This window comes from Equus asinus, chromosome 8, assembly GCF_041296235.1.
Source record: "Equus asinus isolate D_3611 breed Donkey chromosome 8, EquAss-T2T_v2, whole genome shotgun sequence".
Lineage (NCBI taxonomy): Eukaryota > Metazoa > Chordata > Mammalia > Perissodactyla > Equidae > Equus > Equus asinus.
This window is the reverse complement of record NC_091797.1, coordinates 93,887,553-93,903,349: the sequence shown is the minus strand read 5'-3', so window position 1 is coordinate 93,903,349 and position 15,797 is coordinate 93,887,553. Positions and strand designations below refer to the sequence as shown.

Sequence of the window (15,797 nt, the reverse complement as noted above, 5' to 3'; positions counted from 1 at the left end):
CTTAGTCAAAGATTACAATTCCAAAAATAATTAGAGGGCTGACAAAAAAGAAGATACATTGGTCTCTGAAATAAGTGAAAAAGAAATAAGCTCAAAATACTATTTTAGGGGGCTGGCCTGGTGGCGTAGTGGTTAAGTTGGCGTGCTCCACTTCAGTGGCCCAGGCTCAAGGGTGCAGACCTGGGTGCAGACCTACACACTCACCAAACCATGCTGTGGCAGTGTCCCACACACAAAACAGAGGAAGACTGGCACAGATGCTAGCTCAGGGACAATGTTCCTCACCAAAAACAAAAAAAGAAGGAAAATCCTCTTTTACCTGAACAAGTTTTTCAAATAACAGTAACATAAACACAAGATGAGGAAGATTCTGAAGGCATCTTATTATGAAGCAATCACTTTTTCTTAATGTGATTTCGTCAGGAAATACGACAACACATAAGATTGAGCATCATTAAACAGTCACATATACACACATGTAAAGGAATAATACAGGTGACCAGCCAGAGAGTATCTCACTGGGCTACCTGAGAAGAGAGAAGCACACGGGAACAGGATAATCACAATGTGACCACACCATCCTTACAGAGAAGGCCAACCACTCTTCCCTGCTCATGAAACTGGCTCTTCATCTATGAATGATTACAACTCACCAGCAGTAACCCTCATACAAGGGTAATATGACTCATGACAAAGATAAAGGAAATACTATGAGGCTGAAGTCAACATTTGTGATGAATTTACAAGCTGGTCTCCAACAAAGATTTGCAAGTACACAGAAGCCAAAATTGATGGTCCTATTGAGCTTAAGGCATGAACCAAGTGGTCTGCTGCCCCTCATGAGTTCTGGCTTAACACAGACAATCCAGAAGGGTAGAATGCTCTGGAAGCTGAACGGAAAGCAGCCATTAGCTATTGGGGACAGCACAGGAAGAACTCACAGAAAAGAGATGTTGAGCTGGGTCTTAGAGGATAAATAGGCATTTGTGAGGGAAAGGGCAGTAAAGAGGCCTTCTAGGCAGAAAAGCTCAGCTGTGAGAATGAGATGTGGGTGTCTGCCATGCAGAATGAAAGAGGGCAAATGGTGGGAGAGGGGGCCTCAGATGTCAAACGCTTTAGTCTTTATTTAGTCGGCATGAGGAATCAGAGGAAAAGAGCAGTAGGATTTAGTTTTCACAAAAATGACTCTGGCAACCATGTACAGCAATGATTGACAGATGCCAGTCCTCAGACCCCCAAGGTTCCTTAGTGCTACATCAGGACCTGCTATGAGGATAGAGAGGAACACTAATACTTTTTCACTGTTATATATTGGGATTCCAAGTAAGACTTTTACTTGAAGAAAGGGCCTTGTTGCTTAAGAAAAAAAATGAAAAAGGAAAGAAGAAAACCACTTGTCTAAAGGAGTAATTCTCAATGACAGGGGTGGGGGGATTTTGCCATTCAGGGCACATGTGGCAATGTCTGCAGACATTTTTAGTTGTCACAACTGGGGGTGCGTGCTATTGGCATCTAGTGGGTAGAGGCTATGGATGCTGCTTGACATCCGACAACGCACAAGACAAGCCCCCAACAACAAAGAATGATCCAGCTGAAAATGTCAGTAGTGTCAAGGTTGAAAATCCCTGGCCTAAAGGATGGACTGAAGGAGAAAGACTAGAAATAGACACACTAATAAGATTATTGCAGTATTTCAAAAGGATGAGGACCAGGATAAGGCAGTGGCACTGGCCAAGGGATAAGAGACACCATTCTTTTTTTTTTTTTTTCCTTTTTCTCCCCAAAGCCCCCCAGTACATAGTTGTATATTCTTTGTTGTGGGTCCTTCTAGTTGTGGCATGCGGGACGCTGCCTCAGCGTGGTTTGATGAGCAGTGCCATGTCCGCGCCCAGGATTCGAACCAACAAAACACTGGGCCGCCTGCAGCGGAGCGCACCAACTTAACCACTTGGCCACGGGGCCAGCCCCAAGAGACACCATTCTTGAACTGGAATTAGCAGGAACACTGAGGCCTCATCTCATGTGAAGAAGAGACATGGAGATTTTTCTACAAACAGAGAAGGCCAGGCACAACGTTGGTCTGCTATGGTCTGTGGGAATTGGGAACAGTAGGAGTTGGCAACAGCAGTGGAAACAAGTCCTTCAAAATTTGTTTCTATTGTTTTCACTGTAGACTGTTCTTATGTTGCCACCACTGCTTTGTATGTAGAGAAGCTTTAAGCAAAAGTGAAAACTGAGGTTTCCACATTTTCTTAAAGATTTTATAAAAGATTTCTTAAAAGATTTTATAGGGGCTGGCCCCGTGGCCGAGTGGTTAAGTTCACGTGCTCCGCTGCAGGAGGCACAGTGTTTCATTGGTTTGAATCCTGGGCGCGGACATGGCACTGCTCATCAAACCACGCTGAGGCAGCATCCCACATGCCACAACTAGAAGGACCCACAATGAAGAATATACAACTATGTACCGGGCGGCTTTGGGGAGAAAAAGGAAAAAAAATAAAATCTTAAAAAAAAAAAAAGATTTTATAGTGATAACTTAATGATTTGAAGAGAAAATGGCAAGGAAGTTATCTGAAAACCCTATCATCTACTATGAATCAAGATCACACCCACCTGTGGTTTATCCAGTGAGGAATATTGTAGTCATCACCCAGACGAGAATCGCACGGTGCACTCCGATTATGAAGCTGAAAGGGAAAGAGCCAGTGCACACATCAGCCAGAAAACAAGCAGGATGTGGACCTACTCCAACTCTTCTGTTTTGAACTATTCTCGAGATCATCCTGGTGCTGGAAACTGACCTTTAATAAGCAATCCAAAATCTAATTACCTTGAACAATGGGACAGCATGTAAAGGTTGCTCCCCCATGCACACCAAGTCCACGCCAATTCCTACAAAAGAAAAGACAAAAAGAGCTTGAGGGTGGGGAGGAAAGAGGTAGAGATAAGTGTTCCAATCTATAATTGATTTTATTTAACTGGATCAGGGTATGAGGCAAAGCAGACTTAACATCCTACAATTTATAACCTCATCAGTGCAGCCTACGCAGCAAAGAAGTAAATAGAAGCATTTTGTCTGTTTCTTCTTTACTAAGTGCCATCATATCTGCCACTATTCAATGCTTGACAATTAGCCTCTGACTGCTTTGCAGATCACGATTTGTCAAAAAGAAAACCAGGCCTCCATTACTCAAGTTTCAAGGCCAGAAAGGAAAAGGAACCTTGTCATTTTAGGAAAAAGCAAAACAATCCACACCACTCCAAAGAGCTTCTTTACTGGAATCAGGATTTACTTTCTGAACTCCATCTTGCTGTTGAAACACAAACCAAATTCGGGGTGTGGGGTATGGGCTGGGGAAGCATGGCCTATCACAGAGGGAGGACTAGACCAGATGGTCTGACGGTATCCCCCCAGATGGGCTGATGGCACACTGGTTCCTTAAAACAATCCCCCAAAAGGGTTCTCCAGTGTCAAATATGCTTGGGAAACTCAGAGTCCCGGTTATACTCTTTAGAGATAAACAAAGTACACTAACACATTAAAACCTGCAATTAGGGAATCTGCCCAACTGTGATGACCCAGCATTTCCCAGACTGATTAGTTCATGGAACTCTTTTTGTCACCTGACCTTATTCACATCCCCCGATCTCTGATGCACAGGGCCAGGGAAAGCTCAGAGCGCCAAGGGTAAGGCAGTCTATACACACTCAGAGATGGCACAGACTGGCAAGCATTACCGTTATCTATCATCCGCTGCTTGGTGAGGATCATGAGCAGACGGTCCACTTCAAACACGCCCACCCCAGGCGTGATCACCACAGACATCTGCCCCGTTCGGTCAAAGTTACGGTTGATGTAATGCTTGTCAAACACTTGAAACAAAGCAAAAAGTCCTTCAATGAAAATGTTACAGCTTTCTAGAAACCAGTCACTGGCAAGCAACTCTGTGCTGTCACAGCATCTTGTCCATATATCTTTTATAGCAATTGCCACATTCTGACCTGAATTCTAGCTGTGTGCATGTCTATCTTTCCCCTTCCACACTAAGAATGACTTGAACACAAGACTAAGTCACCGTTGCCTTTGTTAATTCTCATCGATGCCTAATATCTGCCTTGTGCAGTCTTAAATGCTCAAATTTCATGTTATTAATTTAAACCATCCACAAATTAGTCTGTATGAAAACTTATAATAATCAAATATTAACTTAAGACAATATTTAAGACAGTGACTAGAAACTTGGGGTGACTTTGTAAATTTGGCAACTTAATTTTTATTTTTGGCCTGTGCAATTCTTACTATGGAAAATCAGTGATATTCATGGGCCAGCCTGGTAGCGTAGTGGTTAAGTTCCCACGCTCCACTTCAGTGGCCAGGGGTTGGCAGGTTCAGATCCTGGGCATGGACCTACGCACTGCTTATCAAGCCATACTGTGGCAGGCATGCCACATATAAAGTTGAGGAAGATGGGGATGGATGTTAGTTCAGGGCTAATCTTCCTCAAAACAAATAAATAAATAAATAAATAAATAAATAAATAAAAGAAAATCAGTGATATTCAACTACGACAAAAAGACTTACTAATAAAAGACCCTGTGTTCCAGAATCCCTAGTACCTGGGTACAGACACATGGGAAGGCAATAGACATAGTGAAGTGACCACGCATCATCACTCCCACCACTGGCCAGTGCCAGACACACACCTAACCGGAGCTGGGCCAATCTGACTTGCCCTGCTGGAATGTGGTATTCAGAACAGAGAGCACAGACAGGGTTGCTGGGAGCTGAACATGGTTCCAGGAATTCCTGCTGCTCCATTTCCCAGAGCCACCCTTGGCCCCACCTTCTTCAGCATGGTGTTCAAGACTTTCCTGGCCACCCCACCAAGCCCCTTTATCCTTAGAGGACATTTCTTTTTGTTTAAATGAATTCAGTAGGTTTCTGTTATTTGCAAACAAAATCTCTCAACTAACACAGAAATGCAGGGACAAACATTCGGAAGAAATCACATCACACTGTTAACAATGGTCCCTCTTGAAAGGAGACTGATAGTGGAGGGAGGGGGTAGACCTTCATTTTCACTTAATATACCTCTCTATTACTTGAATTCTAGACACATGGGTCACTTTTGTAATTTAAAAAAATGTAGATTTTAAAAAAAATTACTTAGAAGCAGTTGAAGGATGGGGTGGAATATAATAAGAACACAGTTTTTAGTAAAACAAAGAGCCCAAGGAAGATTCCCTCCAGCTCCTTCCTCTTAGGTTACCATGAGAAGCAGATAAGAATAGCAAGCTAATTTCCCAGCAGAAGACCTAAGCGCTAAATGTTGGCCATTAAAACCATCCAATCAAAAGTTATTGCTTTCAATTAATCTCAGAGGTGGATGCAGCATCATCAACTAGGTCTGGGTCTTTGGATATTAGTAAAGAGAAGTTCATAGCCATGTGGTAAGCAAGATGCCTGCTCACTGTTGCCGGCATCGTTACTCACCATTGAATGACAGATTGATAGCCTCTAGGTAGTTTCCTTGTGCTGAGGTAGAATTGTCTCCTAGAGGAAAGCCCTCTGAAGCAAAAAACACAAGAGAAGGAAAAACATCTCATGAAGGATGAAGTCTTAAAAAACAAGTGCAAAGTGTCTGGCTGCATAGGGTCCCCCCAACCCAGCAGCAGAGACATTATCAAACTTACTGCAGATATAATGAACAATTGCACCCAACCGGAAATAGAGAAACTATATACAACACAGGAAGGGAAACAAGTATGAACCTCTTCACCTCCCAGCCTCCATCCTACACCTCCTTTCCCTGATGCACCTTCTATTACCCGGATGCAGTACCTGCCTGTTCCAGTCGCACCAACACTGGATACTGGATGAAGAGTTTTTTAATGGTCACGAGGAGTGAAGTCCACTCTTCTCTCCTCTCATTCTGCACCACCACTCTGAAAGTAGTATTATCATAAAATAGATATTGAGCAGCTATTACATGTAGGACATCATGCCCCTTACAGGGTTTCAAGGAAAGGAGAAGATAGAAACCCCAGAGTTAGGGGAATTTATCATATAATAATAAGCAATAACGTCAAGTGCATTTAACAAACATTATCAAAGAAATGTAATCACATCAATAGTTACATAGATTGAAAAAAAAATTTAAAAATTGCCTTGAGATTATATTAATGCCCAATGTTGAGCAGAGATATGAACGTTCTCACATACTGAATTACAATTACATGGTATATATAAAAAGCATTAAAAGAAAACATCCATATATATGTTTTACATATATATCCAATAAATATATCTAGGTCAGGGAATTAGATTAGGAGAAAGGGATGGATGAGAATCTGTTTATTATATGCCTTCTGAACCTTTAAAACTTTGAACTATGTGAATGTAGTCCAAAAAATAAATAAAATTTAAATTAAAAAATTATATACATTTCCATTAACCTAGTAATTTTTATTCATTTTATTTATTTATTTATTTTGGTGAGGAAGATTGGCCCTGAGCTAACATCTGCTGCCAATCTTCCTCTTTATGCTTGAAGAAGATTGTTTCTTGGCTAACATCTGTGCCAACCTTGCTCTATTTTACGTGGATGCTGCCACAGTGTGGCTTGATGAGCAATGCTAGGTCTGTACCCGGGATCCAAACCCATGAAGCCAAGGTCACTGGAGCAGAATGGAGCAGAGAATGTGAACTTAACCACTATACCACCAGGCCAGCCCCAACCTAGTAATTTTAATGCTGGGAATTTATCCTAAAGAAACACATGGGACCCAGAATAGCCAACACAATATTGAAGGAAAAGAACAAAGTTGGAGAACTGACACTAGCCAACTTCGAGACTTACTATAAAGCTACATAACCAAGTCAGAGTGGTATTGGTGAAAGAAGAGACAAATAAATCAGTGGAACAGAATAGAGAGCCCAGAAATAGACCCACATAAATACAGTCACCTGATCTTTGACAAAGGAGCAAAGATAAAACAATGAAGCAAAATAGTCTTTTCAACAAATGGTGCTGGAACAACTGGACATCCACATGCAAAAAAACCTCAAACAAACATGAATCTAAACTTACAGGACTTACAGCCTTCATAAAAATTTACAAAAACTGGATCACAGACCTAAATATAAAACTCAAAAGTATAAAACTCCCAGATATGAAAACCTAGACGACCCTGGGTATGGTGATGCCTTTTTAGATACACAACCAAATGTACAACTCATGAAAGAAAAAACTGGTAAGCTGGACTTCATTAAAATTAAAAACTTCTGCTCTGCGAATAACAATGTCAAGAGAATGAGAAGATAAGCCACAGACTAGGAGAAAACATTTGCAAAAGACGCATCTCATAAAGGACTATCATCCAAAAATACACAACTCTTAAAACTCAGCAATACACAAAGAACTCAATTAAAAAATGGGCAAAAGCCCTGAACAGACATCTCACCAAAGAAGACATACAGATGGCAAATAAGCAGATGAAAAAATGCTCCACATCATATGTCATCAGGGAAATGCAAATTAAAGCAACAATGAGATACCACTACAGACCTATTAGAATGGCCAACTTCCAGAACACTGACAACACCAAGTGCTGACGAGGATGTGGAGCCACAGTAACTTTCATTCATTGCTGGTGGGAATGCAAAATGGTACGGCCACTTTGGAAGACAGTTTGGCAGTTTCTTAAAAAACTAAACATACTCTTATCATATGATCCAACAGTAATGCTCCTTGGTATTTACCCAAATGAGTTGAAAACTTACGTCTACACAAAAACCTGCATATGGATGTTTATAGCAACTTTATTTATAATTGGCAAAATCTGGAAGCAACCAAGATGTCCTTCAGTAGGTGAATGGACAAACTGTGGTACATTCAGACAATAGAATATTATTCAGCACTAAAAAGAAATGAGCTATCAAGCCATGAAAAGACACAGAGGGACCTTAAATGCATATTTTTAAGTGAAAGAAGCCAATATTAAAAGGTTACATATTGTATGATTCCAACTATAGAACATTTTGGAAAAGGTAAATCTATGGAGACTCAAAAAATCAGTGATTGTCAGGGGTTGGGTATGGGAGAAGGGATGAATAATCAGAGCACAGAGGATTTTTAGGGCAGAGAACATACTGTATGATACTATAATCATACAGACATGTCATTATACATTTGTCCAAACCTACAGAACATACAACACCAAGAGTGAATTGTAAGGTAAACTATGGACTTTGGGTGATTGATTATGATGTGTTAACGTAGGTTTCTCAATTGTAAAAAATGCACCACTCTGATGAGAGATATTGATAATGGGAGGGGGGCATCATGCATGTGTTGGGGAAGGAGGTATATGAGAAATTTCTGTACCTCCCTCTCAATTTTGCTGTGAACCTAAAACTGCTCTAAAAAAACTCTCTTAAAAAATATTCAGGTATACATAACTATGTATCTCCCTATCACAGTGGTGTTATTTTTAAAATTAGAAAAAAATTAAATATGTAACAATAAGGAATAGTGAAAATTATGATAAATTTCAGCTTATGACAAAATATTATACAGCCATCAAACATGATGTGATCCTTTTTGATCATTGTTGAATATAGGTAATGGGTATATGGCAGTTCAAAATGCTATCCTCTTTACCTAAGTATATTTGACTTTATTAAAAACAAAAAAAGATCATCCAATTTTAAAACAGGCTACACAGAAAAAGATCTGGAGAAACATGCACCACAGTGTTAAAAATACTTCCCTTTGGATTTCAAAGTCAGACTGGAGTAACACAAAAAACATGAAAAAATGAGCTAAGAAGATGAATACACACCTCACAAAAGAGAAATACAAAGGCCAATAAACATGAGAAAACGTTCACTCTCAGAAATGAAAGAAATGAATATTAAGACTCAATGAAATAACTTTTCCTCCAATCCAGTTGGGAAAAAGCCAAAAAAGGAAAGAGTATTCAGTGTTGGTGGGAAGAGAGAAATAACACTACTGTTATGAAACCAGGATTTTCTCCTTCAGTGTTTTTGGAGGGCAATTTGGCTGTACAAATGAAAAGCCTTAACAAAAATAGATACCCCTTGACCCAATAACTCCATTTCTGGGAATTTATCCTAAGGATAACTAAAGATATGCTTAAAAACTTAACCATAAGAACACTCATTGGTAAAACTATTGACAAAAGTGAAAAGTTGAAAGTCACCTCAGTGTTCAACAGTAGTTGGCAATGCAATGGAATTTCTATACAGCAATAAAAATGATGCTGTGGAGCAGAGTATTTCACATGGAATGGCATTCGTGATAGTGGAAAACACCAGTTTGAAACATCGAGCAGAAAAATCACAGGAGTGTGTGATCATATCTCTGTGAAAACTAATTTTGTCTCTATAAACAAAGAATAGGATTTGATGCACTCAGGCGATGATGACTATATCTAGGAGGTGGAATTGAGAATGTTCTGAATTACTCTTAACTGTATTTTGTGATTTTCCTAAAATGAATCTGTACTGTTTTTTTAAAGATTTTATTTTTCCTTTTTCTCCCCAATGCCCCTCAGTACATAGTTGTATATTTTTAGTTGTGGGTCATTCTAGTTGTGGCATGTGGGATGCCGCCTCAGCATGGCTTGATGAGTGGTCCATGTCTGCGCCCAGGATCTGAACCGGCGAAACCCTGGGCCGCCAAAGCGGAGTGCGCAAACTCAACCACCGGCCACGGGGCTGGCCCCTATACCATTTTTGTAGTTAAGAAAAACACAGTCAAAGCTTCTTTCAATCTAAAGAATGTTCAGGATGACTTTTTAATGACATGGGGAAATTTTAACATATTAATGATATAGTTATATGTATATACAAATCTACATTCATAATTCATATATTCTTGCTTTATATAACATTTTAATATATTCATAATTATGCTCAAATGAATTCATACTCATTATGTAGATATAATTTCATATACTGTTAAGTCAAGAGAGTTCTCGGAATTCCAGGAATCCACTGAAATGGTATGAAGGGATGAACAGTGGTGTCAGGGAAGGAGATGGCCCATCACTTTCATGAAATTCTCACAGGGATATAGGACCCAATAGGAGATCAACAAATAATTTAAAGTATAGTCAGTATGGGGTTGAAGAACACAGTGATCAAAAGCACAGACGCTGAACTAGATTGCTTGAGTCAAGCGCATACTCCACCACTTAATTTTTCATGGACTTTGGGTAAATTACTTAAACTCTGTGTCCAAGTTTCCACTTCTCTAAAATAGGATAACAGTGACCCTCTCATAAGGATGTTGTGATATTTAAATGAATCAAGATATGTAAAGTTTTAGAATAGTGCCCTATACATGGTAAGTCCTAAATAATAAATGATAATTATTTATTATCTTATTATCTCAGTAGGACAGTAGAGCCACTATTATTTTCTACCTTATGCTCTTCTATATTTTTCCAAATTTCTACAATGAACATGCACTATTTATTTTTTGGTGAGCAAGATTGGCCTTAGCCAGCATCTGCTGCCAATCCTCCTCTTTTTGCTTGAGGAAGATTGGCCCTGAGCTAACATCTGTGCCAGTCTTCCTCTATTTTGTATGTGGGACACCGCCACAGCATGGCTTGATGAGCAGTGTGTAGGTCTGTGCCCAGGATCCAAACCCACGAACCCTGGGCTGCCAAAGCAGAACACGCAAACTACCATGCCACCAGGCCAGCCCCAAAGAACATGCACTTATCTTTTAAATGATATGAAAGGGTAACCTGAAAAGTGATAAAGCAAATATAGCAAAATGTTAATTGTGGAACCCAGGTGGTGGGTATACGGGTGTTCACTGTACAATTCTCTCAACTTTTCTGTATGTTTGAAATTTTCCACAATAAAATATCGTAAAAAACACACACAAAAGATTATCTAAGCTAAAAACAATGTACAAATCTAGAGAAAATTCTGAGAAATTCTGGAGAGAAATCTGGATCAGGAAAAACATTTCGATAAGGAATGTCAGGACAATTGGTGAAATCTGAATACGAACTGTATGTTAGATAATGGCATTTATATCAATGTTAAATGTCCTGAACATCACTATATTTTGGTTATATAAGAGAATGCTCTTGTTCTTAGGAGATGTATGATGAAGTATAAGATAATTATGTACTATTAAATGTTAATAATTGGTAAATCTAGGTGAAAAGTACACAGATATTCATTATAGTCTTCTTTCAAATTTCCTATAGGTTTTAAAATTTTTAAATAAAATGTTATCCAAAAAACTGTCTTAGGGGCCAGCCCAGTGGCATAGTGGTTAAGTTCGTGCGTTCAGCTTCAGCGGCTTGGGGTTCGGAGGTTCAGATCCCAGGTGCAGACCTACACACCACTCATCAAGCCATGCTATGGCGGCATCCCATATACAAAGTAGAGGAAGACTGGCACAGACGCCAATTCCTATTCTTTAGGAATGCTATTACAAAGTTGAAAAGGGAAAAATACTCTACAAGTTGGCATTTGGTGTTAGCTTGATACTTAGGAAGGAACCAGCTACAAAGAAATATGTTTAAGGCTCCAGATTGGGTGTTTGAGGGAGATTGGCCATTTGAGACAAAAACTAAGCCCACGTAGTAGAGTGTTACCGGCAAAACAGAGAGACATTGTATTTTCAAGTCTGAGGTAGGAGGGGAAACTAACAAGGAGCTCCTCCTCTCAGTTACAGAAGGAAAGAGTGGGAGGAAGCAAGACTGAATCAGTAGCCGCATACTGAGTTAGAGAGAGCAGTCTCTAAGCACTTTAACAAGTGTAGTCAGATGATGAAATGCACCTATTACCAAAGGGGTTGATTTTGACTTAAACACAAAATCTTTGCACCTTAGGCAAGAATAAAACGCCTTCTGAAAAGCAAAAGACTTCCTAAAGTCCATTTTGACGTCTACTCTATCCTCTACCTGAAGTGCCAATAATCATGTGGTAGATTTCTCCACATAGCTGAGAATTTAAAAGGTCAAAGTCCTACAGCTCCACGCCATCAAGTAACCCAATCCAATTGCATCTGGTATGCTTCCATCATCTCATAAAGTATCTCCTTATTCAGTGGCACTGTTGGGAGAACCGAACCGATCCGCATCCTGTGGTGATGCAATGTAAAGTACAAGGCATCAGAATGAGGTCAGTCTTACTAAAAAGGTTCAACCTAAATCCAATCAAGTCTTAGAGCAGGACTTAACCTGCGCACTACTGACATTTTGGACCAAATAACTCTTTGTTTTGGGGGAAGGGGGGCTCTCCTGTGCACTGCAGGATGTTTAGCAGCATGCCTGGTCTCCACCCACTAGATATCAGCTGCATAACCTCCCCTTCCCACACACTCACTCCCACCATTTTGACAAATAAAAAAATGTCTCTAAACATTGCCAAATTGCTGTCCTGGGGCACAGAGAAATCACCCCAGTTGTAACCTCTAGCTTACAGAAAATAAACAAAGACCACCAGAAGAATGCAATCAGACAAATCCAGAAAGGGTCTTCTACTGTCTCCCTACTCAAAATGTGGTGCAAAAACAAGCAAACTGTGCAAACACAGGAGCTAGTTAGACAAGCAGAGCCAGGCCCACCCCCAGAACTCTGATTGGAATCAGCACTGTAACATGATCCCCAGGGGGTGGTTCATAAGCACACTAAAGTTTGAGAGGCACAGTTCTCCAGGACTACTGACCTAGATTCTTCAATAAGTCAACAGTTGGGAAGTGAAAAAGAAGGGGAAATTGTTTCAAATTTAGACTTAAGAAGCAGACCAAACATAAGAACTTTTTTGGAGACATTAAGGAAATCTGAATATGTACTGGATATTGGATAATATTATAGAATTATTAATTTTGTGAAATGTGGTTGTGGTTATATATCATGGTTATATATGAAAATGCCCTTATTTTTTAGATATGCATAGGAATGAAATGTTATAATATCTATAATTTACACTAAAATAAAATTTAGCCAAAAAACAGATAAGGCAAATATGGCACAATAACTGTTAAATCCAGGTGTTAGGGATATGAGTTCATTACATTATTCATTTTTCTTTTCTTCAAGTTTGAAATTTTTCACAGTACAAAGTTTGGCAAGTCTAGGGGGCCAGCCTGGTGGCATAGTGGTTGGGTTTGCAAACTCTGCTTCAGCAGCCTGGGGTTTGCAGGTTTGGATTACGGGCGTGGACCTACACACTGCTCATCAAGCCATGCTGTGGCGGTGTCCTACATACAAAATAGAGGAAGACTGGCAAGATGTTAGCTCAGCGACAATCTTCCTCAAGCAAAAAGAGGAGGATTGGCAACAGATGTTAGCGTGGGGCCAATCTTCCTTACCAAAAAAAAAAAAAGTTTGGATTGTCTAAATGCAATGTGGTATCCTGGATCGGATCCTGGAACAAATAAAAGTACCTAAGTGGAAAAACTGGTGAAATTTGAGAAAAGTCTGAAATTTAGTTAACAGTAATGTACCAATGCTAATCTTGTAGTTTTGATAAATGTACCTTGGTTATGAAATGTTAACAGAGGAAACTGGGGGCAGGGCATATGGAAACTGTACTATCTTTGCAACTTCCCTCTATATCTAAAATTACTCCAAAATAAAAAGGCTAATTTTTTTTCTAAAGTTAGGAAAGAAACAACCAAAAAAAGGCACAGCAAACACCCAAACATACTTATAAAAGTCTTCATAGAATCGCCCCTTGTGATCCTGTCGAATTGAGGCTCGGTTTATTTCAGGAAATTCATCTGAAATAGAGAAAAGCATATATGTAGATCAGATTGAAAGGGAAATTCAGTTTTTCTGCTCCCCCTTCTGGGTTGAAGATTTGCATCACCAAAAAAAATAAAGATAATTATACTTCTATTAAGTTGGTTTTAAGATGAATCACAGCCCACAGACTTCTTGCATCCACTAATAGACTTTGCTATTTTCTATTTTACCCCGTCCTCATAACAGAAATGGTGAGAAAAATGGAGCAGTGCAAAGGGAAAGAGGATGATAAGGAATGGATGGGGATGGGGGTGGGGGAAGCTTAATAAAAAATAACTGTAGGAGAAAGACTTACTCACCAAGAGATTTCGCATCATAGAAAGTTCTAGAAAATAGGACCACTGTCACTTCATGACTACAGTTCTTCTCCTAGGTATGAGTAGAGAAAAAGAGGGCTCAAGTTTATTTCATTTACTTCACTATGAAGCATAAAAATAATATTCTCAATTCTAGTAGGCTCAGCAGCAGTGCACAGTATTGGAAAACTTCATGTAATTGTAGGTTGCATAATACAGTGGACAGAAAACTGCTGGGAGTCAGAAGCCCTGGCTCTGAAACTTACCACTACATGACCTTGGGCAAGTTACCTAAAGTCCCAGGAATGTGCAAAGAGCTTTGAAAACTGCAAATCACCAATAAGTATGGGTCGCTGTCTCTCATCTGTTGACTTGGCATGAAACAGATCAGCCCAGTGTCAGAGGATCATGGTATTTGTACCTGCTTCACAGTGTTTTTTAATTTCTTCAGAACTGTAGTGTAGGGAACAAGAACAGAACCCATGGTGGTGGATGTAAGAATCAAACACACTCCCATATCCTACCACTAACATAAATAAGGACTGGGGGCTGCTCGAGATGCAAGGGTCGAACCCCAGGCAATGAATTACCTTTGGACTGGGATGAGGACAAGTGAGAATAAACATTTCCATGAAGTCTGGAGATCAAGGTTCTGGAAGTAGGGTGTTTACAGATGGTATGAAATTTGGCTTGCACCAGTGAGCCAGCAAGCTCAGTTTCAGTTCCTCCTGGGTATTTGAAAACAACTCCTACATTGACTAACCCTATCTCTAACCCAAGCATACTTACTGACAACACAATTCAGCATGTGCCATATAAGGTATATATATAACATAATGCACATTACATGCCACCTTACATTCTTCCATGGATATATACTAAAGTGGACAGAAATTCCTAAATACAAGCCACAGTACCAAGAGCAGAGTGCCAGGAAAGAGTAGACCTTCATTAGCCACCAACTAATTTACTGGACTCCCAGAGCTCCACACTTAGCTCCAAACTTCTCTGATTTTGGTATACCTGACATACAGAAAAAATGCCTTACAGTGGGCTGGTGTGGGCATATGGGTCTCTCAACTCATACGTGACAGAGGAGATAACACAGAACAGTGGTGACATGGCCTGGGATTACAGAAACATAGACAGGGGAGCACGAGGTGATGATCTCAGGCCAACTCTGGAAGAAAGGATGGAACTGGATTAGAATCATCACTCTGCTTACAGGCTATTGATCATAGGCAAGTTCTCCAACCTCTTTGAGCTGTACTTTCCCTACCTGTGAAATATGGACAAAAGGATTAAGTGAGATAATGTGGGTAAAACACCATGATACCTGGGATGTCAAAATACTCAATAAATGTTAACTAAGACTACTATTATTACCCCTGCTACGTCTATATTTAGGGCTCAGAAAAGAATTCATAAACTCCCATGCTCGATCCTGCTGTCCACAGTGTTAGCTTTATGTTATTCAACAGGCTCTATGAAGAATAAACAACCTTCACCAAACTTCATTAAATAAATACGGAATGGTTACAGAAAGTTATTTTAATTCAAGTTCTTGCTTTAATACCAAGTTCTTAATTTTAAAAAACAAATTCTAAGAGCGAAGTCCTGTAAACTAATGACTGGGCCTATGCCAAATCTTGTCCTTACATCTCATTGTATATACACTCACAGAAACTTGGGTTA

At 39.7% G+C, this 15,797-nt stretch overlaps 1 protein-coding gene across 18 annotated transcripts in view; it reads right to left on the bottom strand.

The window, feature by feature from the left end:
* The window catches only part of DEPDC5 (DEP domain containing 5, GATOR1 subcomplex subunit), a 117,205-nt gene that overhangs the window by 77,293 nt on the left and 24,115 nt on the right, over positions 1-15,797 (bottom strand). For 17 of the 18 annotated variants that reach the window (XR_011505446.1, XM_044775527.2, XM_044775530.2 and 14 more), the window contains exons 11-17: positions 14,106-14,175; positions 13,709-13,781; positions 5,843-5,946; positions 5,495-5,569; positions 3,739-3,873; positions 2,831-2,892; positions 2,614-2,687 (exon numbers count right to left, since the gene is read on the bottom strand). Coding sequence is in view for 17 of the 18 variants with exons in the window: in XM_044775527.2 (XP_044631462.1) it covers positions 2,614-2,687; positions 2,831-2,892; positions 3,739-3,873; positions 5,495-5,569; positions 5,843-5,946; positions 13,709-13,781; positions 14,106-14,175 (593 nt within the window). In the remaining variant the exon portion in view is untranslated. Of the gene's footprint in view, positions 1-2,613; positions 2,688-2,830; positions 2,893-3,738; positions 3,874-5,494; positions 5,570-5,842; positions 5,947-13,708; positions 13,782-14,105; positions 14,176-15,797 lie in introns of those variants that run through there. The other variant, XM_070516454.1, reaches the window with a different exon arrangement.